The 27,763-nt window shown below is 51.0% G+C and overlaps 1 protein-coding gene across 1 annotated transcript in view; it reads left to right on the forward strand.

Moving 5' to 3' along the window:
- The window catches only part of PITPNM3 (PITPNM family member 3), an 86,368-nt gene that overhangs the window by 10,175 nt on the left and 48,430 nt on the right, over nt 1-27,763 (forward strand). The window contains exons 2-3 of the mRNA XM_023764212.1: nt 9,033-9,128; nt 17,351-17,458. Of these exons, the coding sequence (XP_023619980.1) occupies nt 9,033-9,128; nt 17,351-17,458 (204 nt within the window). The remainder of the gene's footprint in view (nt 1-9,032; nt 9,129-17,350; nt 17,459-27,763) is intronic.

Here is a 27,763-nt window from a genome sequence, read left to right on the forward strand (position 1 = left end):
CCCTGTCCCTCTCTGCTCTGATGAGCCGGACCTTACTCTGGAGGAGAAAGTTCTAGATCCAGCTTCTCCTGGAAGTGGCCTGGTTGCTTTGACCTGTGTCTGTCCTCCCTCCCTCCCTCCTGCCCCAGCCTGGCCAACCCTGCTCACCCTCCCTTGAGGCACAGCTCACCCCCTCCTCCAGGAAGGCCTCCGGGCCCCCAGCCTGCAGGGAGGTGCCTGAGGGAGGTGCCGTCTAGACCCAGGGTGGGCAGGGGGTGTGGCATTCAGCCCAGGGGTCAGGCTGCGCTGTCCATCCTGTGCTCCGTGCAGGGTGGTACAGGGCTGGGCCCAAGGCTGCACCCCAGGGACGGGGACTGATCCAGTTCAGCTCTGTCCCCAGCTCCTTCCTCTCGGCACCATCTAGTCCAAGGTCTGGCCCAGGAAGAGCTGGCCACACCCACATCCCTCACTCCCTGGCTTTTCTCACCATGAAACAGTGTTCCCCTCAGACCCGGCTCCTGAGGGCAGGTGGGGCTTCCTTCTGGTGGGGTGCTGGCCCTCCGGCTGGGGCTTGGGGTCCTGGTACAGGGCGGAGCATGCACAGCAGGCTCTTGTCCATCTGTCCGTCTGCCAATTCCCGTGTCCCTGAGAACCAGGGTTGAAGTGGGGAAGATGGGTGTGTGCAGAGGACGATCTGAGTCAGGGCCTCTGGCTGTACCCATTCTGGGGAGACCTAGGCCTGTGACAAGCTGCACTGGACCTGCAGGCAGTGGGTAGATGGACCAGGAGAAGAGGGGTTGGCCCAGCTTGGAGCTCTGTGGGGAGACCCAGGCATCGTGGGTGGCGAAGCATCCTTGTTTCTCTCTGAATTGCTGGGGCAGGGTTGGGATAGTCTCCTTTCTCTTTTATCCTGAGTTAAAGTTTTCGATAAATGTGGGCATGAAGGTGGGACAGAAGGACAGTGTGCGGGAGGGTGTAGGCTGAGCCTTTGAAGACACAGAAGGAACTCTGTAGCCTCGAGGAGGACCCCGGAGGCTGTTGGAAGCCCACTGGGTGCAGGTGGCGGCCAGAGGCCCGCCTAAACCTTAACCCCTGCAGCCGATGAGGCTCCCGTCTCCCGAGTGCCAGGCAGTGCTGGGCATGTTAATGGATGATCTTAAATCTCCTAACACGAGGTAAGATTGCGATACCCATTTTACAGATGAGAAAAGTGAGGCTCAGAGAGCTTACTAGTAATTTGCTTCAGGTCATGCACTTGTAAGTGGTAGCACTGAACCCAGGTTTGTGTTGCTCCAAAGCCCATGTTCTCACTTTTCTGCTAAATTTTCACCTATGGCTGGGAGCTGATTGTGTGTGTGTGTGTGTGTGTGTGTGTGTGTGTGTAAAAGAGAGGGGCATAAGAGAGAGAGAGTAAATGGATGTGTCTCAGGGATGGGCTTTGGAAGGGGGTGTAGCTGACTGAGGACGCCCACACTGCTACTGGACAGGGGCCAACCGGAGCAGGTCTGCCTCAGGCCGGCCTGCAGTGTGTGCATCCTTGACTTGGTGCAGGAAAGATGTCACTACGTGAGTCCAGATGGGTGGGAGAGTGTGTTTATTAAAGCTGGGACAGGGAAACAAAGGAAGGGCTTAGGGTAGAAGAAACAACAGGGAGATCCCAGGCGGGTGCTTTGTCTCCCTAGAAACGTGATAGGAAAGAAGTGAGCCACTGCGGGGCTGCTGCTAGCTCACTGGGAAGTCAGAGAAAAAGGGGGTCTTGGAGAAAGGATCAGGGGGGGAGCCTGGGTCAAGCTGCCACTGCCCAGCGCTCCCCTGGCTGCAAGCTTCCTGGGAACCCTTAAAAATAAATAAAAAAAATCATGCAGGGAAGGGGCATGGGCGTGCTCTAGAGTGAGCCTTCATTGAGTTTCTGTCCTGAGGGCTTTCCCCCCCTCCTCCTCCTCCTCCTCCTCCTCCTCCTCCTTCTCCTTCTCCTTCTTTTTCTTGCAGGTGAGAATCTTAGGGGAGGGTTTCAGTAGAATATTCATTAGCTTCCCAGGTTCATTTTTAAATATGTTGATATATTAAAATGAGTATATAGGGGAGTTTTGGATGACTGTTAGGTCTTTTACTGTTATCGTAGGTCTGTCTGGCGTTAATGGGGCTTTTGTTATTTGTTCCCCAACTCATCTGTCCTTGGGTTTGGTTGGCACACATGGCACTGATTGGGTCTTTGTTCTCTATTTCCCAGGCAGGGTGATTTAAGCTTTGTATTCTCTGGATAGGGAGGAGAGGTATAAACCATTTGCTCTCAAGTGTCCTTGGTTGGGGAAGATAAAGTCTTGCAACTCACAAGCTGGCTGCAAGCCACCCAAGCTGCTTGCCCTTGTTTGATTTTCTTGCCTCAGTTTCCCCATTCCACTTGCCCAGGGATTTTCCTAGCTTCTTACTATCCTGCTACGACACTTTCCAAGGTAGGCAGACACACATCTAGATTTTCACACAGAAGCAAGGATACCCAGACACAGATTTGCAGACCTGGTAGGTGGATGGTTCTAGAACTGGGACAGCTGCCCCCCAGGGCTGGGGCCCTGAGAACAGCCAGGGACCTCCAGCCCCTTGCCAAGCTGGCCAGCAGCAGGTGGGAGAGTTCTTTTGGCCAAGAGAGAGAAGGAGAGAAGGATACCTGGGCGAGAAGGATACCTACCGCCCTGAGCACCGACACAGAGCACCCAGCATGTGGTGCTGAGCACAGACCCTGGAGCCCGATGGACCTGGGTTCAAATCCTGCCTCCATCACTTCCGAGCCTTATGACCTTGAGCAAAGCACTTCCTTCCCATCTCCGAGGCTTGCTTCCCTTAGCTGTAAGCTGGGGAGTTGTGCCAGCCACCCCACAGGGCTTGGTTAGGATGGATCATACCTGTGAAGCAGCTAGCGGAGTAGATTTATTCATCAGACCGTTTTTATTAATTCACCTTTTTGCCAAAAACCCTTCTTGGCCCTGTTCCTCTTGGGACCACGTATTGGACGCAGACTATGCAGAGAGGTTCAGGGCAGGGAGCTGCTCAGGGGACTGAGCTTCTGGCCTCCACCCTCTCTGTGTTGGAATCACGGTGCCCACCTTTTCTGACGGTCAAGACTGTGTGCGGCCTTTCACACACCTGACCTTGTCCGAGCCCCGCCCCGCAGGAGCCATCCTCACCCTCGGGGGCATCTGTGTCCCTTCCTCCTGACGTGTGTGGGTGACAGGCTCTGGGTGAGGCTTGGACCCTTAACAGCCTCCTGTTCTGAGCTCCCATCCACGACAGGCCACCCTCTGGCGCCATTTCCGCTCCCACCTCCTCCTCTGTCTGTCTGTCTCCCCATTGCAGCCTCCAGCCCCTCCGATGTGCAAGCCCCGCTGCAGCGCTGCCCTGCAGTTCCTCCGTCCTGAAGGCTCTCATGCATGCCCCTGCCTGTCCAGCCCGTACGTGTGTGTGCAGGAGCGCGCGCGCACACACACACACACACACACACACACACACACACACACTCTAGCACTAGTACATCTGGCTCCTTCTCATTCAAGCCTCCACTCCTCTGACACTTCTCAGAAAGGTCTCCCCTTCACACTCCTCCCAAGATGTTCTGTCCATCGCTGTTTTTCTTTTTTTGAAATGCGACCTTTGCCGTTTGCAAAAAAAAAATCTGCAAGCTGGAGGGAGAGCTGGAGGGAGCATCTCCCGCCCAGAAGCCAGGGGATGGCTGCTTCCTGGCAGCATCCTTTTGCCCAGGCTCTTCTCTATACAAGAGCAGGTAGCCAGATGCCCCCAGGCACCCACTTTCCAGAGGTTGTTTGGGCAATCCCTGCCTGAGAGGAGGGAGGGGCTGGTAGCACATTTAAAGAAACTGATAGGATACTAGAGGCCCAGTGCATGAAATTTGTGTACGGGCCGGGGGGGGGGGCGGGGAGGAGGGTCCAGCCTGCACCCTCTCCAATCCAGGACCCCTTGGGGGATGTCCGGCTGCTGGTTTAGGCTCGGGCCTAAACCAGCAGTCAGACATCCCTCTCACAATCCAGGACTGCTGGCTCCTAACTGCTCACCTGCCTGCCTGCCTGATCGCCCCTAACTGCCCTCCTCCCCTGCCAGCCTGATCGCCCTAACTGCCCTCCCTGCCGGCTTGGTTGCTCCCAATTGCCCCCTCCCTGCCGGCTTGGTTGCCCCCAATTGCGCCCCCTGCCGGCCTCGCCCTTACTGCCCCCTGTGCCAGCCTGGTCACCCCACACAGCCTGCTGTTCAGTCGTTTGGTTGTCCCTCACTAACCCCCCTGCTGGCCTTGTCGCCCCATGCAGCCTGCTGGTCGTTACTGTTACTGTGATGGTGTCCTGGACAATTTGCATATTCCTCTGTTATTAGTATAAATGTTTAAAAACCAGTGCATTTTACCCTGGCCGGTGTGCCCTGTGGTTAGGGCATCAGCCCATGCATGGAAGGGTTGCAGGTTTGATTCTCGCTCAAGGGCATGTGCCTAGTTGCAGGTTTGATGCCTGGCTCATGTGGGAAGCAACCAATCCATGTCTCTCACATCTTTCACATCGAAGTTTCTCTCTCTCTCACCCTCTTTGCCCCTCTCTTCCACTCTTAAAAAAATAGTCAATGGAAAACATATCCTTGGGTGAGGATTAACAACAAAAAATAAATAAAATAAAAACCAGTGCATTTTGAAAACAAGGAGGATGGCAGTAAACAAGATAAAATATGCTTTTGAAAAAAGAAATTCACAAACAGATTTTGAGCACAAAGAAGAGTCAACAATCAGGTGACTGGCCATCGGAAAGGAGACTCAGTGTCAGTTCAGCGTTTGTAACTCAAATACCAGTAGGTGACTGTTCTTTTGATGCCTGGGGCTGACTGCCCTGATCTTTCTCACGTGGATGTACAGACCCCTGTGTTCACACCAGCCTACCCTTTAGGCTTGAGGAGGGAGGACATGGTGGAGACAAGAAGGGAGAGGTTTTCTTTTCTGCACAGCACTTTCTCCTGCTGAAATTATCCTTGCTGTCCACTTCTCCAGGCCTATCTCCCCCAGCACCCCCTGCATGAATGTATGCTTTGTGAGGGCCCCACTTTATCCCTAATATTCCCCAAACCTAACACAGTGCCTGCGTGATGGGCAGATCCCTTTGACACCCAAAAACCCTTCCCTCTTTGTCAACCTCTAGCCGGGCAAACATCTCTTTCAGATCGTGTTGGACTGGCCTCCCTGCAGCCTCCACCTGCCCGGTTCTCCCACTGGGACGCCCATGATGGCCAGCTCAGCACCCATGCTGCCAGTGTTGTAGTGACCTGGGACAATGGCCTGAGAGATGGATGCGGTGGGGGAAGAGCTTTCTCTCCTCTTTCCCTCAGGCTCTGTCCCGCACATGCTGTTTGTGAGGGGGAGGTTGGCAGGAACGACCTCATCTTTGTTCTTGGGTGGAGTGTGTGCTGTACAGGTATGAGGGTCACCATATCCAGGAACTCCTCCCTGAACCCTCGCTCTTCAAACTCAGGGACCAAATAGACTCAGATGAACCTTCAGATGAACCTGTCACCACTTAAGCTCTTGCTGCTCTCCACCCAGCACTCAGGAACCAAGTAGGTGAGGATAATGGGACTGTCCTGATCCTCCAGGTTCTTGCTTCTTAGGAATGGAACAGATTTGGACAGCGAGGGATATTTGCGTGTTAAAGAATGTGTGATCGTTTTTATATCTTTAGTAGCTGTTGCTTGAGAAAACATATAAATGTGCTAAATTCAGAAAGAAGTTACATTTAAGTGATTGTATTTTTTGAGTCACAGAAACCTGCACGTACATTTGATTTATATCCAACGCTTCTTTTCACTTTGTTGATTTTTGTGCGCTGTTGTAAATGGTGTTGGTTTTTAAATTTCAAATTCTAATGGTTCATTTGGGATAGAGGAGTGAAATTGACTTTTGCATATCAATCTTGTATCTTGGGATCTTGCTATACTCAATTACTAGTTTTAGTGGGGTTTTAAAATAGATTTTGTGGATTTTTTATTTTCTACATAGAATACCATGCCATCTGAGAATAAAGACAGTTTTATTTTTTATTTCAATATATGTATACATATTATTTCTTTTTCTTGTCTAATTGCACTAGCTCAGACTTCTTCCACATTCCTTTGGGAAACAGTCCCATATCCCCATTAGAAATACTCAGTTATGGTGCATCTGGATTCTCAAACTCCCTTACAGCAAATCCAGGGCCCAGGGGTAGGAAGTTGCTGACCAGCCTGTCAAGCTGTCGACACTGGTGGGTGAGAATCAGAAGGTTAGAGGGTCCTCATGGGGAGCGTGGGGAAGACCCAGCTTTGCATCCAGAGGTGACTTCTGATCAGTGTTCCCTGTGACTTCTGCCTTTTTTATGTCTCAGAGCATGCTTTTGCCTGGCTCCCAGCCATGGAGTTCAAGCTGGGTGTGGTTTTGGCAGCTGGTGGTGGGTGGGGTAGAAGGGACAGGCAGGAGGGCTGCGGCCCTGGGCTGACCTGGGCTGGCCTCTTGCTTCAGGAACAGTTTATGTTCTGAGATCTGGGCTCAGGGCAGGGAACAGTGCTGGCATGCTGCAGGGTGACAGGGTGTGGTGAGCGGAAGCTGCAGTAGGTTCTCCAAGGACTTCATCGTAATGTGAACTGTAGCTGTGGCACGAGTGGAGGGGAGAGAAGGGCTGTCCGCCTCTCACTTGTTTATTGTGCCAGATGGGCTCCTCAAACATCAGTCAGAATTGAAAAATTTCAAGGGACTGCCTCTGTCAAGGATTTCATTGTACATATGAGGAAACCGAGGCAGGGGCTTTGCTGATACAGGAGCCCAGGTCTCTCTGGAGACAGGACATGTGTGCCTGGTGGCCAGGGCTGAAGCCTCAGGGAAGATATACCCTGTGGGCCTGGTGGTTTCACTGTTTTCTGTTGCATCTAAGATACAATTAATTATAAGGCGCACCAGTTATAAGATCCCTGAGAAGCAATAAACAATGCCAATTAAATTATGACACACCATCTTGTAAGATGCACCCCAATTTTAAAGATGATAATGTGTGAAAAATGTGCATCTTAGGATTGATAAAATAAGATGAATTCATAAAATCGATAATCATATAAAATTACACGTGCAGTGTAACAACCGAGTTTTCCCTGCCTCTTCTAATCAAATTCTACTCAGTAGAGATAATCTCTATTGACATTTTTGGCGCATGTCCTCGAGACATGTTAATGCATCTGTAAGTATATTTATACAGTAATTATTGTTGAGAACACTTGCTATATGCTGGGCCCTGTGCTAAGCACTCTGAGGCATGTTAGTTAATCTTTACAACAGGCTCATAGGCAGGTATGAACTATCCTCCCTTTATAGCTGAGGACACTGAGGCCCAGAGAGATAAAGGGACTTACCTGACATCTCACAGTTTCAAAGAGGCGAAGCCTGAGCTTGAATCCAGGCCCCTTCAACCTCAGGGCCTGAGCTCTTAACTAACTTGCTGCTCGTATCCTCGATATGCAGATATGAGTACGGTATGTCTTTCAAAAGCGAGGTCCAAAGGAACATACGGTTCTGGGATCTGCCTGCAATATTTTTCTCCTAACCATACTCCATTAGCACCTTTCCATGTCAGTACCTAAGGAGCTACTTTATTTTTCGAATAGTTGCAAAGAATTCTCCTATGACGGTATTTGAACAGACTTCCAGTCCCCTATGGCATTTCTCCCAGTTGTTTGTTATTACCAGAACGCTGAGCGGATCCACTGTATACTTCCATCTCTGTGTACTTCTCTAATTATTTCCTCAGGAAAATTACCAGGTCAATTTCCTTCCAACACGTTTATGGTTTTAATTTTTACAATTAGATTTTAATCCATCTGCAGTCCCCAGTATTTCATGTGTCAGGAGAGCATGCAGAGAGGTTTGTGGATGTGCTGGGCACCAGCTGGTTGCATATGAGTCCCAAAGTGCCTGTGGAGGGGGCAGACAATGCGGGGGGTGGGAGGGGGTGGGGGAGTGGGGGTGGGAAGAGGCTTCTGTCGCTGGCTTTCCCCTCCCTGGTCCAGGGGCAGGAGTGGGGTTGGGGCAGAGTTCAGGGAAGGGGCCACATTCTCTGTGTGCCCTTGCTCCTCCCTGCTCCAGAGAACCCCTCCGCCCATGCCCTGGCCTCTGTAGATATTAAGAATAATAGCAATTGCCATGCCAGCACCTCCTGAGATACAGGCTATAAACATGCACTCTTTCTGATCTTTCACGTTTAGGGTTGTCAGTTTTCTATAGATGGGGAAACCGAGGCTGCCGTCTGGAAAGGGAAAGGCTTGCACGTGACAGAGATGGGGCAGAGCTCCAGCTCAGGCCCTGGTCTTAGGGCGGGGATTTCTCTCCCGAGGCTGCAGCCCTGGCCTGGCCTGCACAGTTGTGTGTGGTGGATGCTACTGGTGCTCATCAGGTGTCTGCTCCCCCCCCCACCCCCCTCGCCTGCCCCAACCTTCCGCTCTCCTGAGGTTGGGCGTGGCCACGGGACTGGCTCCGGCCAATGAAATGCGCGCAGCACTGCGCCTCCTGCGGGAAGGAGCATCTCTGACTGGGTGTGACTCTGCTCTCCTCTCCGGCTTCAGCAGGCTTTGGGGTTTCCTTCTGAGATGATGGCATCACAAGGTGGCCGCCATGAACAAGCCCCCCTCCAACCAGTGTGTGTGAGTGAGAAACCAGCCATTGTTGTCTTAGGCAGCTGAGATCATGTGTTAACACGGGGAAACTTACCTTATGCTTCCTGATGCACTGTGGCACCTTGACCCTCCCCTAACTGCCTCGGGCTCCGTTTTAGGGCGTAGAAAACGGGCACACTTGTTGCCCCCCGCGGTGCTATCTCAGAAAGGTATGGGCTGAAATGAAACCGTGGCCGTGGGAGGGCTCTGTGGGGTCTGAGCACCAGCGGGGAGAGGGCAGGGACATGCCGGACAACCACGGACCCTGGGTCCAGGGCCGCCCGGTGTACCTCCTTCGTGCTGGTCTCAGGCTTGGTTAACAGGTGTGTTCCCTTTGGCAGGTGGCCCCACCCCGGGCGGCGGTGCCCCCTGGCACCTTCGAAATGTCCTCAGCGACTCAGTGGAGAGCTCGGATGATGAATTCTTTGATGCAAGAGGTGAGTGAACCGCGTGCTCCCATCATTGCTGGCTGATCTTTCTGGAAGCCCCAAGAAGGAATCTCTGTTGGGGGTTAGTATCTCTCCCCACTCAGACACTCAGTTCCACTCTTCATACCCACCCAGTCTGGGGGCCCCCGGGGGCTGGGGTTCAGCTTTTACTCTCTCACTCACTCTTTGAGATACTTGCTGAGTCCCTCGGATATCCCAGGAGCAGTGTGAGGCGCTCCCGATACTGTGGGAAACTCATAGGCATGGCCACGCCCACACCAAGCTGACAGTCTAGTGCAGCGGTTCTCAACCTGTGGGTCGTGACCCCTTTGGCGGTCGAACGACCCATTCACAGGGGTCGTCTAAGACCATCCTGTATATCAGATATTTACATTACGATTCATAACAGTAGCAACATTACAGTTATGAAGTAACAACGAAAATAATTTTATGGTTGGGTCACAACATGAGGAACTGTATTTAAAGGGCCAGAAGGTTGAGAACCACTGGTCTAGTGGGAGAGGCAAGCATTGAACAGTTTCACAAAGGGAAATGCGATCAGAATGGGGAATAATGACAGTGAGGAAAAGTATCAGCTGTTAATTCAGAGTGAGGACAGGGGCACCTAACTCGGTTAGGGCTGGGGGGTCGTTAACATCCTCTCTGCAGAACTGAGGGAAGGAGGAGGCTAGGTGAGCAGTGGGACAAGGACCCTCTAGGCAGGACACCGTAGGTATGATGGGGCTGAAGTAGGAAAGATGGGGCATTCTGGGAACTGAAGGGGGTCCTCATGGCAGGGAGGTAGCGAGCCAGGGGAAGAGGAGAGAAGACGCTGCCTGCGACCCAGTAAGTGGCTTATAGGATTAGCCCAGGGCTGAGAGGGAAACAGCGATGAGGTAGGGACCTGTTAGAAGCCTGTTGCAGCTGTTCAGAGGAGAGACGATGGTGGGCAGGATGTCAGGTGGTTACCCAGGGCTGAGTGCATAGCCAGCACACAGGACATAGCCAGGGGCATTCTGTAAGCCAGGATGGAAGAATAAGCAGCTTTGCAAAAACTGGATAAGAGGGCACCGAATGGGGTGGGCACTTCAGGCAGAGGGATCAGCCTGAGCAAGGGCTGGGAGGGCAGGTGTAAGGACCAGCGGGAGGCAGTGTCTGTCTGGAATTCAGGAGAGAGGACCCTCGCAGGTGTGCTCACGGGGCGCTGTGTGCGAGTGGGCAGAACAAACAAGGGCCTCTTCTCTGGCTCAGGGGGCTCCCCACTTCTCACTTGCCTGGCGTGGGAAGTCACCATACTTGGGGGGTTAACTGCCTTCTGAGGCAGAGCCAGCTGTGAAATGCCTGGCAAAATGGGGTCTTGAAGGGGAAACAGACTGTGCTGGGAAGACCTCTGGGCCCAGAGCAGCACACTCGGGGCACGGGCTCACCCATGCCATTACCTTGTTTGTGATCATGGGCAAGTCTTTCCCCTTCTCTGGGCCTCAGTTTCCCTGTTAGCTCTGTGTCTCCGGAAACAGAGGATACCCAGTCCAGGTGATTTTCGGGAAGCACAGCTGGGTGGTGGGATGCTGTCTGGCTCCAGCCTCCCTCATGCTGGGCTCTGGGCAGAGAACCCTCTCCCTGATGCCAACCCTAAACCAGCCCATTTGGGGCTCATTTCCTGTCTCCCATTGGAGCTGAGTTCCTCCATAGCAACTAAGCCGCAGTGTGACAACAATGGCTTCAATATTTTGATGCTTGTAGCACATTTATTTAAAATATTTTTGGAATGCCTCAGGGCTCGCATTCCCAGATGACAAGGATGGCTTGCTGCAGAGGCATCACCTTCATCCTTCGGGGCCCTGCTCACCTGCTTTCCCTGCGAGCAGCTGTGGACACGTCTGCTCTCCTCCCTGCTGACCGCTGCCTCCTTCAGCTCCCCGTCCTCCCCTCCCAGGACCTCTCCGCTCATTCTGCGGTTCCCAAATTGGCCTCATCTTTCACCTCTCTCTCATTGAAGGCCCCTCCATCTCCATCTCTTCCTCCGCTCTCCCCACTCCGTCTTTCCTTCTCTTCACTGCCCCAGAATTCCAGACTCTCTGTCTCTTTGCTGGTTCCCCACTTCTCGGCACTCCCCACCAGCCTCGCATCTCTGCTCCCTCCCCCCTCGCCCTTGCAGAGCATCCCTAGCCCTCAGCCACAGGAGCGGCTCCACAGGCCAGAGAATCCTCTTTAGTTCTGAGTTGCCACCTCCCCCCCTTCCTGTATACTCCGTGTGGACTCCCTGGACAAGGCCTCTGCATGTTTCCTTGGCTAAAGGCAGTAGGAGGTGAAGCCATCCTTCTTCTCTGCTTCCAGGAGCTGGTCCAGGCCCCACCTGGCCTGCCCTCTCAGCATCCGGGCCAGGCCATGGGTGTCCAGCTTCCTGGGCATTCCTGGAAGGGCCATTTCCCTGGCCTCCTTTCTCCAGCCAGGCTGAGCCCTGACCCTGACCTGAGGGTGGTCTCTGTCCCCACCTGATCAGGCCCAGCTGGTATAGCTCAGTGGCTGAGCATCGACCTGTGAACCAGGAGGTCATGGTTTGATTCCCAGTCAGGACACATTCCTCAGGTTGTAGGTTCGATCCCCAATAGGGGATGTGCAGGAGGCAGCAGATCAATGATTCTTTCTCATCATTGATGTTTCCGTCTCTCTCTCGCTCCCTGAAATCAACAAAAATATATTTTTAAAAAATTGATCAGGATACGGAGGAACTGGAACGTTCAAACTCTGCTGATGGGAGTGGATAATGGTGCAACCATTTTAGAAAGTGGACTGCAGCTTCTTAAAAAGTCAATCAAAGTTAACTGCCACACGAGCCCGCCCTTCCAATCCTAGGTAATTGACCCGAGAGGAAAGCATGCATCTTTCACCGGGAAATGGCCATGAGTGCTTATAGCGGCTTCATTTGTTATAGCTCTGAACCAAAGACAACTCAAATGTACATCAGGGGGCGACTAGATAAACGTTCATGCAATGAAATGCTACTTGGCTGTAAGAGGGAATGAACCACGGATACACGCACCACGTGGGTGAATCTCAAATATAAGCAAGCTGAGTAAAAGGAGTCAGATGGAGAAAGTACATATTGTATGATTCCATTTATATAAAACTCTAGAAAATGCAAACAAATCGGTAGTGACGGGAGCACATCGGTGGTTGCCTGGGGCAGGAAGGAGGGCTAAAAAGGGACAGGAGAAAGCTTCTGAGGGCGATGGGTACACATTCACTGTCTCCATTGGGGTGATGGTTCCACAGGTGTGTCCACATGTCAAAAATGATCAAGTTGTACATTCTTCTTTTTATCTGAATTAGGCAGCATCCCAACTAGTAAATGATACAGAGGTTCTCCCTCAAATTGTACATTTTAAATGTGTAGACTTAACTAAATGTCACTACATCTCAGTAATACTGTTTGAAAAATGGGGGAACTCCCTCCAATATAACATAAGGGAGTGTGACACAGTGACTGGTTGATGGTAAGAAGCCTTCAAATATGGCCGTGAGCTGAGAACTGAATAACAAGAAATCAACCATGTGAGTGTCTGGGGGAACAGTGTTCTGGGCAGTGGGAACAGCCAGCGCGAAGCTTTTACCGGAAGAATGAGCAGAAAGGCGTGGGTGCCAAGAGTGAGCAAGGGGCTGCCCACTTGGTGTTGTCAGTCCGCTGCCCCAGTAGGGGGCGGGAGAGCAGGCTTGACCTAGTAGCCTCAGGACATGTGCACGAGGAGTTTACATGGGCAAGATAATTCCATGAAAATTCCAAAGACAGGGAGGCAACATTGGGCATATAAGACATTTATGGACAAAGGAGAAGGTTGGAGGATGGGGGGACAGGGTATTAGGTTTCAGAAGCGAGAATGGGCCATTTGTAGGGAGTGGAAGGAGGTGGACCGCACATGGCGGGCACATCCTTGCCAAATGACTCAGAGATAATGGGACACGGGGTATCTAGCTAACAGGCCCCCTGTTTACCACACTTAATGCCAGTTAGGCTAAGGTGACACCCTAAACTCACCTTTCCAAAGCAGGTTTGTCTGTCTGAATCTCTCGGGCAGGAAAGAGGGGTGGGTCAAAGGTTCTGTCTGAGTTTTGTTTAACAGTTTAAAATCAATATTCCGAAAAGCAGCTTCATGGTGGCAGAATTTGGGTCCTTTCAGCTGCAGTGAAGAGAGAGTAGGGGTGATGGCCGCGGGTGAGGGGATGGAGCTGGTGTCAAACAGCTCTAGGGAGGGGTAGCGATCTTGTCTCCTGAAGGCCCAGAGCAATGCTCATCCAAGTCCTTGAAAAAACTGGCATCGTGGGCCTGATGCAAAGGGTGATGCTCCGTGTTGGACTGGCCAACTGCAGAAGGGGACACACCCTCACTCCATCAGCGGGAGGTGACCTCTTCCTGGTGTGGGGCAAGGAGATTTCCTGCTCTGAAGGCCCCTGGATCCCACAGAAACAGGCCTGGGAGGAGGAAAGGCTTTCCTTCCGGCACCGGAGGTTGTGCTTAAAGGGGTATATCCAGGCTTTGGTCAGGGTCGGAGTCAGTCTGGGGTCCAGGCCAGGTTTGTGGTGCCTCTGGATGGGATTCAGCCTGACACCTAGTCTGGGCAGGGACGGGCTCAGTTGGAGTGACATAGATGCAGACACTGTGTCCACACCGGAGGCCACCGGGGATGAGAATTGGTGCGCAGGGAACACTCACCAGAAGCCGAAAAGCAAAATCAATAAGCAGGACATTTATCCAGAGAAGCCATTTGTGGCCTCTCTGGGCCCTGATGGGAGGCACGTACCACAGTGAGGGGAAGTAGAGCGGAGACCTGGAGCTCAGATTTGCCTGAATGACTCCGAAAGGAGCAATCGTGTGTGTGTGTGTGTGTGTGTGTGTGTGTGTGTGTGTGTGTGTGTTCTCACTGCCTCTCAGGGAACATAGTGAGAATCTGAAGGCTGAGTGTTGAGAGCAGGGGACAGAGAAGGGAGGGTGGGGAGCAGCTGGAGAGACAGGGATGTGGTGGAGGAGCAGGGAGCCCAAGGAAGTCAGGGAAAAGATGAGAAGCAGAGGGAGAGAGAGCAAGGGAGACCCAGAGAGGGTTAGAGAGAGGGACACACACACACACACACACACACACGAACCAGAGAGAGTTGAAAGAGAGACAGTGACTCAGAAGGAGAGAGAGAAGACCAGAGAAAGCACGACAGACCTGCATGGGCAGAGAGTTCCTGAGGGGCAGGACCCAGAGAAAGAAAGAGAAACCCAGAGAGTGAGAGTGATCAAGACAGAGACATCTTCCCAGAGAGAAGAGAGAGAGACAGGTGCTGGGATAAAGAGAGAGGAAGACAAAGAGTATGGAGCATGATTGAGGGTGACCCAGAGAGAGGGACAGAAGTGGCTGAGAGCACTGGGAGCCTGAGAGGCACAGAGAAATGCAAGGACCAAGAGGGACAGAGATCAATGGAAGGGATCTGGCAAGATCGGATCTGAGTGGGGCAGATCTGAGTCATAGAGGAACACGGTGGGAGTTGGAGAGGAAGGCTCATCTACTAGAAACACAGACAAAAGACCAAAAGGGCAAGATGGAGGAGGGTCATGCACAAAACTAGGAAGAGAGGAAAGAGGCCGAGGATGGTGCAGAAGTGGGCGTGCTCCGACCTCAGAGCCTGGGAGAACCCTCGGGTTCTGATAGCCTCATACATACCCCAGGAATAGGGCTTGCACATTGTAGGAAAAACGAGAGCTAGGATGTGTAAGCACCTACTGCATACCGAGCATGCTCATCTCCTGCACCAGAGTTATTTATTTATTTATTTATTTATTTATTTATTTATTTCATAAATTAGGGTAGAGGTCATGTCACACTGCACACAGTAGGTGCTCAGGAGTCCACTCATTGTAGAAGGAATGCTCGAATGAACAAGTGGGCAAGGGAGAGCCAGGAGACACAGCACTCACAGTGGGCTACAGGCTGATTACCCCCTCTGGGTCTGGGGCAGGGTCACAGGGGCAGAGCACAGCATATGTGGGGAATGTTGGGGCATACACCACATCCTCTGGGGTGGAGGTGATGATGGACCGTCATCTTCATGTGCTGATACCCACTGCTGTGCTCTTATTGTGTAAACACCTCACCTTCATGGTCTCATTTAAGCCTCACGGCAATCCTATGGCATAGCCATGACTGGGATGTCATTTTATAGGTGAGGAAACCGAGGCTCAGAAAGCTACGTTATTGTCAAAGGGCATATATCTAGCAGGATTGGAAAGAGTCAACATAACACTGAACTGAGCTCTTACCCTTTGGTGTCCTCCTTCCCCCAGAGTGATCCTACCTGATGTTTGTTCACAGCATTGTGGCTTGTGAAGCTTTTGCAAATGTAGTTTGTCATTGTCCTCATGGCAGCTTGCTGGGCGGAGTTGTAAAACTAGGGTTGTCATTCCCATTTAAGGGGGAAAAACACAGGAAGAGCTGAGGGATGTATGCAAAGCACAGGCTCACGTGTAGCGCTCTCTGGACTGGGACCCGGTCAGGGCTCTGCCCAGAGCACAGTGCTGCTAAGAGGTGCGCACTGCTGCCCGGATGGAACACACCACACTGAGTAAATTGTCTGGTGTGAGTGGTGCCTGGCTGGAGTGTTGGGCAGCCAATACAGGATGCCCATGGCAGGCCATCGGGAGGACAAGATTTTGGGACTCTTAAAAAATGTTTTTATTGATTTTAGAGAGAGAAAGGGAGAGGGAGAGAGCGATAGAAATATCAATAAGAGAGAAACATCAATTGGCTGCCTCCAGCATGCCCCCCACTGGGGATCAGGCACACAACCTGGGCATGTGCCCTGACCTGGAATTGAACCAGCAACTCTTGGTGCATGGGTCAATGTTCAACCACTGAGCAACACCAGCTGGGAAGATTTAAGGACTCTTGAAATAGTATATCTAGGTTTCAATTCTGGCTTTAGACGGTGATATTGGGCAACTTCCTGAACTACTCCATGCCTAAAATGGAGATAATAATAATTGTACTTTTTTAGCATTTTATGAAAATTAAGTGAATTAATATTTTAAAAGCACCTATAATAATCTCAGTGCATAGTAAGGATTTGATGTGTTGTTAAAGCAATCAAATAAATCAAATAACTCAGGAATCATCATCACCATCATCATGATCCAGACCCCAGCCAGACATGGGTCCTAGATTACTGAGTTCTAGGGGGATTCAGAACTCTGGACAGCGCCCCAAGCTTCAGATCCACCATATTGGTCCCACCTGCTCTGTAAAGTTCTTTGGCAGTGAAATGGGTCTCGTCCCTTTATTTTTGGTTATCTTGAGCTTGAGGATTCTCCTCACCACTCTTTAATGTCTATTCTACAAGGGAGGACACAAAGCTCTTTACCAGGAAGGCCCTTCAAAGAGAGAGGGCGGCCACTTCTGTGGGTTTGTTCTGAGGAAATGCCCCTTTCTGGGATGAGGGCCTACATCAGATGTGTGGGACCCAGGGTCCTGTATTCAGCATGGTTAGGGAATGTGGCCCCATCGATTTCTCTCAGAGTAACCACCAAGCTCAGACTGGGAAAGAATAAGGATACAGATAGGGTTGAGGGGAGGACTAGGGATGGGGAATGAAGGCATTCATAAGTTCATAAAGTTACAACGTGGGCTAAGGGTTCTACACAGCTCAGGGCTCGCTTAGAGCAGAGGTCTTCTGCTCTTCCAGTTACTCTAGAGCTGCCCCTGCCCCACTCAAATCCAGGTCCACTCAAATACTGATGGCAACTCACTTCTCATGTGAAGAAATGACCGTGATATCGCTCGCTTATGACCACCCTCGATGCACCGAGGCCTTTACACCCATTATCTCGGTTAGTCCTCACAACAGCTCTGTGAGTGAGATACTTCCTGCCCCATGTTACTGATGGAAAAACTGAAGCTCAGAAGGCAAGTCACTGACCCAAAGAAAAACCGCTAGCGGTGGCAAGGACCCCCTCCACCCCCAAGCACACTTCCTTTCAAGAAATATCTCTCGTAGGACTGGAAATGGAGCCTTCTGTGGGTTTTCAGCCTCTCTTGTGACTTTCTTTGAATGAAAAATTCCTGAATGTCTTGTACCTGTCATAACTACAGACACTTCAAGTCAAAGGAAGGCATAAGTACTCCCTCAGATATAAGCTCCTGTCAGGACTACCTATACCCTGCCCTCCCTGCTCATGCACATCTCTGCTCCTTCCACAGAGGAGGTGGCTGAAGGGAAGAATGCCATCCTCATCGGGATGAGCCAGTGGAATTCGAATGACCTGGTGGAGCAGATGGAGACCATGGGCAAACTGGAGGAGCATCAAGGTGAGATTCTGCTTCTCTCACGACCAGGGTGTGTACATATGTACATTGCAGGGCGGGTCCAAGTGCTAGGACTTGGGTCTTCTATCTGTCTGGGCACCTCCCCTCTCTGAGCCTGTGAGCCCTGAATTCTGCGACCTGCAGGAACCCTCATGGAGACTTTTGTGGGGTTTTCTGTGACAGAGAAGGTTCAGGGTCTTTCACAGAGCGTCCTTTGTCCCCAGGAGAATGGGTAACTGAGGGCAGGTGGCAGGGTCCAAGCTCTTTGGACTGCCAGGCCAGGCCTATGGTGCTGGAATCTGTTTGGTAAAATAGGGTAGCCCCTGGAGGGGCCTTTGAGAGGGAGCAGGGCAGAGGGGCAGGAGCGGGAGCCTTACGTTTTGGGCTGAGTTGTTGAAGACAGAGTTGTGGCTGGGAATTAATCCAGGAGGCTTTTTATGGAGACGAGTTTTGACCAGAAGATTAATCAGCAGACAAAGCAGCCATATCCTTTTAAGCAGCCATCCATCTGTCCATTAGACCACATTGCATCACTAACAGAATGTTTGTTAAAAATCTACTGTGTGTAAAGTGCTTATAGGAGGGACCAAAGGTGACTCAAGCGAGGCCCCTGGCTTGTGATGTGTCTCACAGTGTAAGTCAAGACCTCAGGGAGTCGGGCTTAAGTGGAAGGTTGTTGGGCCCAGAGGTGAGAGGCAGGAATTTAGGAAGGAGGCAGGAGAGGGCGGCTCAAGGAAGGGTTCCTGACAATGAAGCTATGGAGCCAGGCTTTGAAAGGCAAGTGGAGGATGTAGCAGAGGCGGTCGTAACATCTGAGATGACATATGGGGAAACCGAGGCTCAGAGAGGAGCTGTATATGATTAAGGTGGGACTGGTGTGAGGCTCCCACCTATCCCAGATGTAGGTGCTAACCTCTGTATTTGTCATCCTGAGGCCAGTTCTTTCTCTCCCTCCCCCCCCCCTATATCACTCCTTCTATTTCCCCTCTTCCTCATCTCCTCTTTTCTTTCTCTCCTGGTCCTGAAATGCCTCAGTCACGGTCTGGGCCAGAGCTGCTTGCCCGGGAAGGCCATCCTATCAGGAGCTGTTCGGGGAGATGCGCTGGCCCAGCCCAAGAGAAAAACACATCTTGCTGCTGGCCTTCTCGGTGCTGGCTGACTTGCCTGAGCCTCTGTGCCTTTCCTCACCTCATCTTGCCCCCTTGGTTTTGAGCCTTCCCCTGGCAAAGGGCCCATCCTGAGGAATGGACAGGCCTGGGGTGATGGTTCTATTAGACAAGTGAAGTAACCCAAGGCTCAGAGAAGCCATGTCTTGCCCAAAGTCCTCCAAGTTGGTGGCAGCATCACACTCAGATCTCTAGTCTCTTGATTCCCAGACCAGGGCTTCACCTCCCAGATAGGACTGAGGCCATGAAGCCCAGAGTCTTAAAGGAAAGCCCCACCCCTCAGCCACTGTCACCGTCCTAGGAAGGCAGGCTCTGCGTCTGATCGTCAAGGCCAGCCCAGGGCCAGTTTCCAGTCTTCACAGGCACACATTTGCAGATGGTCCCTCATCTGCTCTTTCCTTCACCTGGGGGACCCTGCAGGGGGCCCACAAGAGGTCATGGGCTCCAGGTGCTTCCCCAGGATAATGCTTGGTAGCTACAAAAAGACAACCCCAGACTTGTACTCACCACCCATCTGGCCACCCATGTCCCACCACCAGCCTCACTTGTCTGCCAAAAGATATGTGACTCAGACACAGTGTGAGCTAAGGAGTGGGTGAGCGAGAGGCAGCGTGGCTGGGAGGGCAGGAGAGAAGGAAGCAGAGGGAGATTGGTGGGAGAGGCGGCGACTGCAGCTCTGGAATCTAAGAGGTCTGGGGTTTGAACCTTGGCCCTGCCGGTCTGTGGCTTTGTGGCCAGGGAAAGTCATATCACCTCTCTGAGCCTCCGCTTCTTCCTCTGCAGAGCGGGGCTAGTACAAAAGCTGTGAGGATTAAACGAGCTAATACTTGCAGCGTGCATTCAATAACAGGTCATGAGCACGCTGAGCGGGGGGAAGAGTGAAAGATGGTGCACAGGTACCACGCTCACTGATGCTTCATGGTACTCAGGAGAGGCTGAATTAGGGGCAGTGCTTGATTGCGTTGAGAATTGATGCTGTCTCCTCCCAGCACAGATGGGGAGCAGGAGGGCGAGAGAGAAGAGGAGGAGAGGAAGAGGGAACCAGCCGTGTTTCCAGCTCCTTCTGAGTCTCATTCCCCAGGAGACTCCTAATGTGAATTCCCACAACACGACAGAACACACACATTAATTTCATTCATTTCAACAGTTATTTATGGAGCCACGACGGGCTCGACCCTGGGCTAGAAGTGGGGGGAATCAACAGGAGCAGGCTGGTGTCGCCACTCTCTGAGGAGCTCACAGCAGAGAGGAAAACTATGCAATTAAACAGGCTGGGGCGGGGGCCTTAGGAGAGGCTCCGAGGGAAAGGCTAATATCAAAATCAGTGGCACAGATAGAGCTCTACTCCTGCCTCCTTCAAACATCCTTCCCTGAAACGTGGTCGTGTGTCTCTGCTGGGCCCGAGTGTCTCCCGGATCTTGGACGGTTTACATGTTCAACTTACAGCTCCGAGTTTCCATGCTGGCGAGTGGTGCCGATTTAGACCCCACACCCACCGGTGGCAGAAGCTGAGGGTCTTCATTACTCACGTGTGACTTTTTCCTGCTTCGCTGTCTGTGAGTGGTTTCCGTGCTGCTCCCCCTAAGGAGCGTTGTATTTCTAAGTACCGTTATGGATGGAGCAGCCCTGCCACAATCCCTGCTGTGCAGGGGGCCCACTTTACTGCCTCACCAGCTCCCACAGGCTGAGGCCCAGTTTGTGGAGTTGACGGTGCGGTTTTCAGCCTCTAGTCCCCGAGCCTCTGTCCATCTGAGCTTTCCGTGGGCCTCCTCCAGGCTGGCTTCCGCTTTCGTCTCCGCATTGTAGCTCCCTTGTTGTTTCCGGCACTTCTGTATGATCCATTCTTTCTTTTGAGCTTGGTTCTATATGGACATTTTTTTGGTAATATATTGCCCAGTCTATATGTTTTTTAATGAAGGGGATCCTTCAGCATCAGTTCAGTTCACTTTATTTATTATTATTACTACTTTTATAATGGCACGCATCGCTATTTTTATTTATCATTTTTAATTGGGTAAAATATACATAATATAAAACTTACCATTTTTAACATTTTCAAGTGTACAGTGTCGTGGCATTAAGGATATTCATGTAGTTGTGCAACTATAAACCGTTCCTGTCCAGAACTTTTTCATCATCTCAAACTGAAACCCTGTACCCATTAAACACAAACTCTCCATTCCCTACTTCCTGCCCGCCCCCCCCTACTCCCCCGCCAGCCCCTGCTTCCACCATTCTGCAATCTGGCTCTATGAATTTTACTGCCCTGGGGACCTCGTGTAAGTGCCATCATGCAGTGTTTGTCTTTTTATGTCTGGTTTCTTTCACTTAGCATCATGTCCTCCAAGTTCATCCGTGAGGTAGCACGTGTCAGAATTTCTTTCCCTTTTCAGGCTGAATGATAGCCCATTGTATGTTTCTACCATAATTTGTTTACCCAGTCACCTGTTGGTGGACATGTTTCCACCGTTAGCTATTGTGAATAATGCTTCTATGAACATTGGAACAAATAATCACCTTATTTCTTGAACACATTTTCATTGTAAACAAAAAAGCACAAAGAAAACCAAAGTCTCCCTTATCGACTTCTTCCCATCACAGACCTCACCGCAGACTTTATCAGTGCGGAGGGGATCTCTATAGAGAGAGATCCTATCATCTGCTGTTGCTGCCACTTAATTTTCATTTTTCACTTCATAGTCGATCTATGTCAGGTGGTCATAATAATCTGGCCACTCAGTGTATATTCAACTCATTCTTTTTACTTGTACTATAGCATCATCTACAATAGATGGACCATCATTTACTTGACCATTCTGTAGTGATAGACATGGGAATGTTTCATTATTTTAAAAAAGCTGCCCTGGTCAGTGTGGTTCAGTTGGTTGAGCGTTGTCCAGTGCACGGCAAGGTCGCCAGTTCGATTCCTAGTCGGGGCGCGCGCGCGTGCGCACACACACACACACACACACACACACACACACACAGCGACGTGGTTGAAAGCATAAGCATCCACAGCTGTCATAGATACTGCGGAAAAGTTTCCATAAAGACTGTGCAAATTTATATTCATACCAGCAGTGGATTAGGTTAGCCATTTCTCCACAGTGTTACCAGACTTGATCTTATCAACTGAAAGGTTTTGCCTGATTAATGGGTGAAGAGATTTTGTTGTTTTGTTTTGTCCTTCCTTGATTGCTAGTGAGATCGATCATCTTTTCATAAATGTGTTGACCAAAGCTATTTTCTTTTTTCTGAATTTCTTAAACGTGCTTCCCCCCTCATCTTCTATTAGATTACTTGTCTTTTCCTTATTGTTTTTTTAGGAGCCCTTTATATATAATCTGGGTATAAATTATTTGAAATATTTGCCTCTTAAATCATGCCACTTGGCTGAATTTTCTTAGTAGGGCTCATGGTTTGTCAGTTTTCTGATGTCCTATCATTCACAAATCTTAATGGTTATATCCTTGCCAATATTTACACTGCTTGCTTTTTTTTTTTTTTTAAATTGCATTGCACAGGATCTCCAGATAGCTGCTGAGTAACAGGAATGATAGCAGGCTTTCTTGTTTGATCCTGACTATAATGCTGTCATCTCCTCCTCCTCCTCCACCTCCTCCTCCTCCCCCTGCTCCTCCTCCACCTCCTCCTCCTCTCACTCCTCCTCCACCTCTTCCTCCTCCTGCGCTTCCTTCAGTTAAGCACAGTGAGGTATGACTTACATTCTGTAACATTCACCCTCTTTATTGTATAGGTCTCACTGCTGCTTCTTCATGATTTTCTCTTGGATTTACTTCCTCTTTTCACTAGAATATCACCTCAGATAGGAACTGTGATCGAAACTTTACAAGTCCTTGCATTTCTTTTATTTTAAAATATGTTTTTATTGATTTTAGAGAGAGGGGAAGGTAGAGGGAGAGAGAGAAACATCAAAATCGATCGGCTGCTTCCTGCATGCCCCCTGCTGGGGATCAAGCCTGCAGTCAGGGCATGTGCCCTGACCAGGAATGGATCCTGTGACCTCCTGGTGCCTGTGTGGAAGCTCAACCTCTGAGCTACACCAGCCGGGCAGGGCAAGTCCTTGCATTTCTAAACATGTCTATATTTTGCATTCTCATGAATACGAATTTGCCTGTGTTCATAATCATGTTCCCAACCACCTTTAAAGATAGTCCTCACGGCCTCCTTGCATTTAGTGTTGTTGGTGAGAAGTCTGAGGCAAATTTGTGGGTAAACTGATTTTTTTTCTCTCCTTGAAGCTTTACGTTTTAAAATATTTATTCTTTTTCTGGAGTCACAGACAATGCTTGTGGGTGAGGCTTTGTAGTGTGTCATGCCTGCGCTTGCTATGCTATTTCTTCATTACTGTGATGTTTTCTTTTTATTTCTTCAAGTGTTGCTTTATGTTTTCTCGCTCCAAATTTTATGTTAGACAGACACTGGGATCATGTCTCAACTTGCTCTTTCTCTTCTTATGTCTTAACTAGAGGCCTGATGCACGAAATTCGTGCACATAGGGGAGGTCCCTCAACCCGGCCTGTGCCCTCTCGCAGTCTGGGAGCCCTCAGAGGATGTCCGACTGATGGCTTTAGTCATCAGTCGGACATCCTTAGCACTGCCACAGAGGCAGGAGAGGCTCCTGCCACCACCATTGCCTGAGCATCTGCCTCCTGATGGTCAGTGCGCATCATAGCGACCAGTCATTCCGCCATTTGGTTGATTTGCATATTAGCCTTTTATTATATAGGATCCTAGCTGGGTTCTGGAACTATTCCTTCATTCTAACCTGACAAACTGCTCATCAACTTTCTCTTCCCCCACTGCTCCCATTCTTCTGGTCAGCAGTTCTGTGGAGGGTTTTTGTTTGTTTATTTGTTTTTGTAAATATGTTTTTATTAATTTTTAGAGAGAAAGAGAGAGGAAGGGAGAGGAATAGAGAGAAAGAAACATCCGTGAGAGAGAAACGTCATCGACTGGCTGCACACCCCCCACTGGGGATTGAGCCCACAACCTGGGCATGTGCCCTGACCGGGAATCGAACCTTGACCTCCTGGTTCACGGGTCAATGTTCAACCACTGAGCAACACTGGCCAGGCTACAGTTGATTTTTGTACATTGATTTTGTATCCTGAACCCTTGCTGCACTCATTTATTATATATTTTTGGAGGGATTCCTTAGGATTTTCTATATAGAAGATCATGTCATCTCCAAATAGGAGTGGTCTTACTTCTTCTCTTCCAATCTGGGTGCCTTTTATTTCCTTTATTTACCTGGTTTTCCAGGCTAGATCCTTTGGTATAATATTGAATAGAAATGGGGAGAGCCAACATCTTGTCTTATTCCTGATCTTAGGGGGAATGTTTTCAGTCTTTCACCATTAAATACTCTTAGCTGTGGGTTTTTGTAGTCATCCTCTATCTGGTTGAGGATGTTTCCTCTTATTATGAGTCCATTGAGTGCTTTTATCATGAAAGCGTGTTGGATGTTGCCAAATGCTTTTTTTCTGCGTCTGTTGAGATGATCACGTGGTTTTGTCCTTCAGTCTATTAATATGATGCATTGCATTGATTGATTTTGAACAACCTGGCATTCCTGGGATAAATTCCACTTGGCCTTTGCCAGGTCAGTAATCTTTTATGCTCTGGGTTTACATCTCTCTTCCAGATAATTTATGCTAACAGCCCAATGAGCTGTCACTTATGGGACTATTTACAATCAGGGCTCTTCTTGTTTTTGAACAGTGTCATCAAGCCACATTGCCATGAGAGGAAGGAAGCAGCCTAGGTGTCCACGAACATTTGCTCTCACTTCAGCTTTCCAGGGAGCTGTGTTTCCCTACCATTCACCCCTGACTCTAGTTGATGCCCTTGTGTCTAGATATTTGGTTCTCAAAGAGTGGTCCCTGGGCCAACAGCATTAGCATCACTTAGAAACGTGCCACAAATGTCAAGCTTGGAGCCCCATCCCAGCCTTACTGAATTAGAACCTCCGTGAGTGGGGCCCAGCGTCTGTTACAGCGATCCCTTTTCAGTGGTCGGCAAACTGCGGCTCCACAAACCGCGGCTCACGAGCCACATGCGGCTCTTTGGCCCCTTGAGTGTGGCTCTTCCACAAAATACCAGCTCTTCCACAAAATACCGACTTCTGTGCATAGGCCACGAAGTTTCAATCGCAGTGTACGTGCGCGCCCACACGTGGTATTTTGTGGAAGAGCCACACTCAAGGGGCCAAAGAGCCGCATGTGGCTCGCGAGCCTCGGTTTGCCGACCATGGCTTTAGGTGATTCTGGTGCCGGCTAAAACTTGACCACCATTCATTATTATGACGCTAGGTTGGTTCAAATGGATCCCATTTCTCCACAGGCCCTGCCTTCTGTCCTGGAGTTGGATATCGTCTGTCCACATGGTTGGTTTTCCTTTCATATCCAGTAGTCTTTGCATGCATGCTCCACTTTGTATTTGCGGCTCCCCCTTATCTGTCTCTGAGGAATGCAATGTCTGTTTACTGCACCCTGCTGGCCTCTAATTGTTGGGGGTGGGGGTGGGGAGAAAATGCTGCTGGGTGAGGTGACCCATTTGCTTCTGATTTGTTCAGCCTTCCAGGGCATCCTGTCCCTCAAACATTCATCCCTCCTCACCCCTGGGGACAAAGGGCCCTGCCTGGAACAACCAAGGGTTGGGGGAAGGACTGCAGACCTGGCTCCTCTACCCTGGAAGCCCAGACAGTGGCAAGAGCAGGAGGCTCCTGTAGTTCCCACCTGTGGGCCTGCTCTTCCTCCCAGCTGCCCCGTTCTGCCTGCCACAGGCCTTCCTTCGCGGGATTGTGGCTATGGTTTCCTGTCTCCCGAGTTGGCTTTATGGGCATTTGCCCTCGGCAGTCACACAAGGCTCCCTACTTCACAGGGTCTCACACTGGCGTTGATGCTCTGCTGTTGCCATCGTAAAATTTTAAATAGTTTTTAACAAGGGCCCCACATGTTTGTTTGTTTTTTATGGTCACTGCAAATTATGTAGCCAGTCCCTCCCTCCCTCCATCATATCTCTCTGCCTTCTGCCTTTGGGCGATGCCTTACAATTTCTGGCCTGCCGAGGACAGCCCTTGTTATTTCACAGTGCCACTAAAGATTAATTCGTAGAAAATCTGTAATGTCATTTTCTAGGGCTTTGGGGCAGGAGAAAAAGGCTGGATCGCGTTGCCAGTTTACCGTCTCTATCCAACCCTACTGGATGCTTCAAAATATGCACCCGGTGATGTCATTCTGCTGGGGAGTTGGCAGGCCTTTGTTGCCTGCAGAATGAAGTCTAACTCCCCAGCCCGGCGTGGCAGGCCATCCTAACCCCTCCTTCTTCGAATCATTATAATTGTCTGGGGACAGTAAGGTCGCCATCACTACAAAAATCAAGCAGCCCAGGAGGGATACTATCAAGGGCCTGTCCCAACTGACTCTGGTATTCACGACTTCCGGGCCACACCTCTCCTCCTCTTCATTCACCCTGTGTTCCAGCCAGTTGTCCAGGGGGCTGCTTGCTGACCCTCGAGCCCACTTGAGCTATTCTGTCTCCTGCCTTCACCTGCTTTTCTCCGAGTTCATCTCTAGCTCTCGCAATCCCATGCACCTCCTCCGGGAGCCTCCCTCATAGCGCAGCCACTCCCAGACCTGCTCTTTGGTGCCTGGCACGGGTTGGGGGGCTGTCGGCGGAGCGCTGACCGGTCTGCTTACCGGAGGGCCTTTCGGGGGTGTGCTTCGCCTCTCTTTCTGAGCCTGAGTGCTGAGGGACCCACATGCATTCGTGCATTCTCTGCCCACTTACGCGTTCAGTGCACATACACTGCTCCTCACTCTGTCAGACTCTGTGCCCGTCAGCGTTGGCACAGACTTAGAAATGGATGACTTAGAAATAGACTCAGAATTGACCGACTCCCACACTCGGGGTGGGGCAGTTACAGTCCAGGAAGCAAATTGCTCTAACGAGAGTGGAAGCAAAGGACAGAAGGATCGAAGAGGACATGGGCTCGAGCTGAGACAGGAGGAGTTAAGGAAGCCTTTCTGGGCTCGGGGCCGGCCCACGAGGGCACAGCAGGCAGAGGGCACAGCAGGCAGAGGGCACAACAGGCAGGGATGTGTGGGAGGTATGAGAAGGCAGGGGGATATGGGGAACCACCTCCTGCAGAGTTCATCTTGACTGAAGTTGGGGTGCAAGGTGTTGGGCTGGGGGATGGTGTAAGGGGTGGGAGGTCAGGGAGAAGAGGTAGAGCGGGAGAGCTGGGGGGTCAGGCCTTGAATGTCAGGTGAGGAGAGGGTTCTTCTCAGGAGCACCCCTGGGGACCCACAGAGCAGTGTAAGCAGGGGGGTGAGGAGCCATTTGTTTTAGAAAGATCATCCCGGAAGCCAGTGTAGAAGATCGTAGCAGGGGAGAGGGCATGAGTGCAGCAGGCGTTGTGATGGCCTGGGTGAGAGGTAATGAGCATGAACCTTGACCTTGCAACTCAGCAGAGGCTCAGGGTTGGGGACACTCTGAGCAGGGAGGCAGCATATGGGTCAGCCCTGCTCCACGGGCCGAGTTACCAGGCTGGGCCAGAGCCTGGTTGGGGGTCAGCTGCTCCCATCCCTGCTCCGTGGAGGCTGCCATCGCGTTCGGGAATATCAGGAGGGGCATTTCCAGTGTCTTCTCCCCCAGGCCCATCTGTCGGAACTCCCCCAGCGGCACCCAACCCTCCCCTTAGAGGAGGAAGACGCCCGTTTCAGGCGTTTGGTGAAAGCCTTCTGCTCTTAGCCACAAGGTCCATTCTCCTGCTCTTGGGTCGCTGGGTTTGTCGGAAGGGCCTGGGAAGAGGGAACATAAAATAGCTCAGGGAGCCATTGGAGCAGGTGATGTGGCTCCCACGTGTGGGCCTGTGGGGTTGGGACAGGCAGGCTGAGCCGGGCTGAGCCTGGGGCAGGCGACCAGGGCCCTGCCCCCAGTTCCCAGCCCTTTCTGTGTAGCTGAACTGGCAGCTCCCGCCTATGAAGAAAGCTCCAGCTGAGGCAGGGCTGTGGGGCCCAGGGCCCTGGAAAGCTGCGGGCCAGTGGGGTCTCATTTAGCCAGCTGCACATTTGTTAATCACCCTCGTCCTGGGAGCCTGCTAATCTGGAAGCTG

The sequence above is a fragment of the Myotis lucifugus genome, unplaced genomic scaffold, assembly GCF_000147115.1.
Source record: "Myotis lucifugus unplaced genomic scaffold, Myoluc2.0 scaffold_322, whole genome shotgun sequence".
NCBI classification, from domain to species: Eukaryota; Metazoa; Chordata; class Mammalia; order Chiroptera; family Vespertilionidae; genus Myotis; species Myotis lucifugus.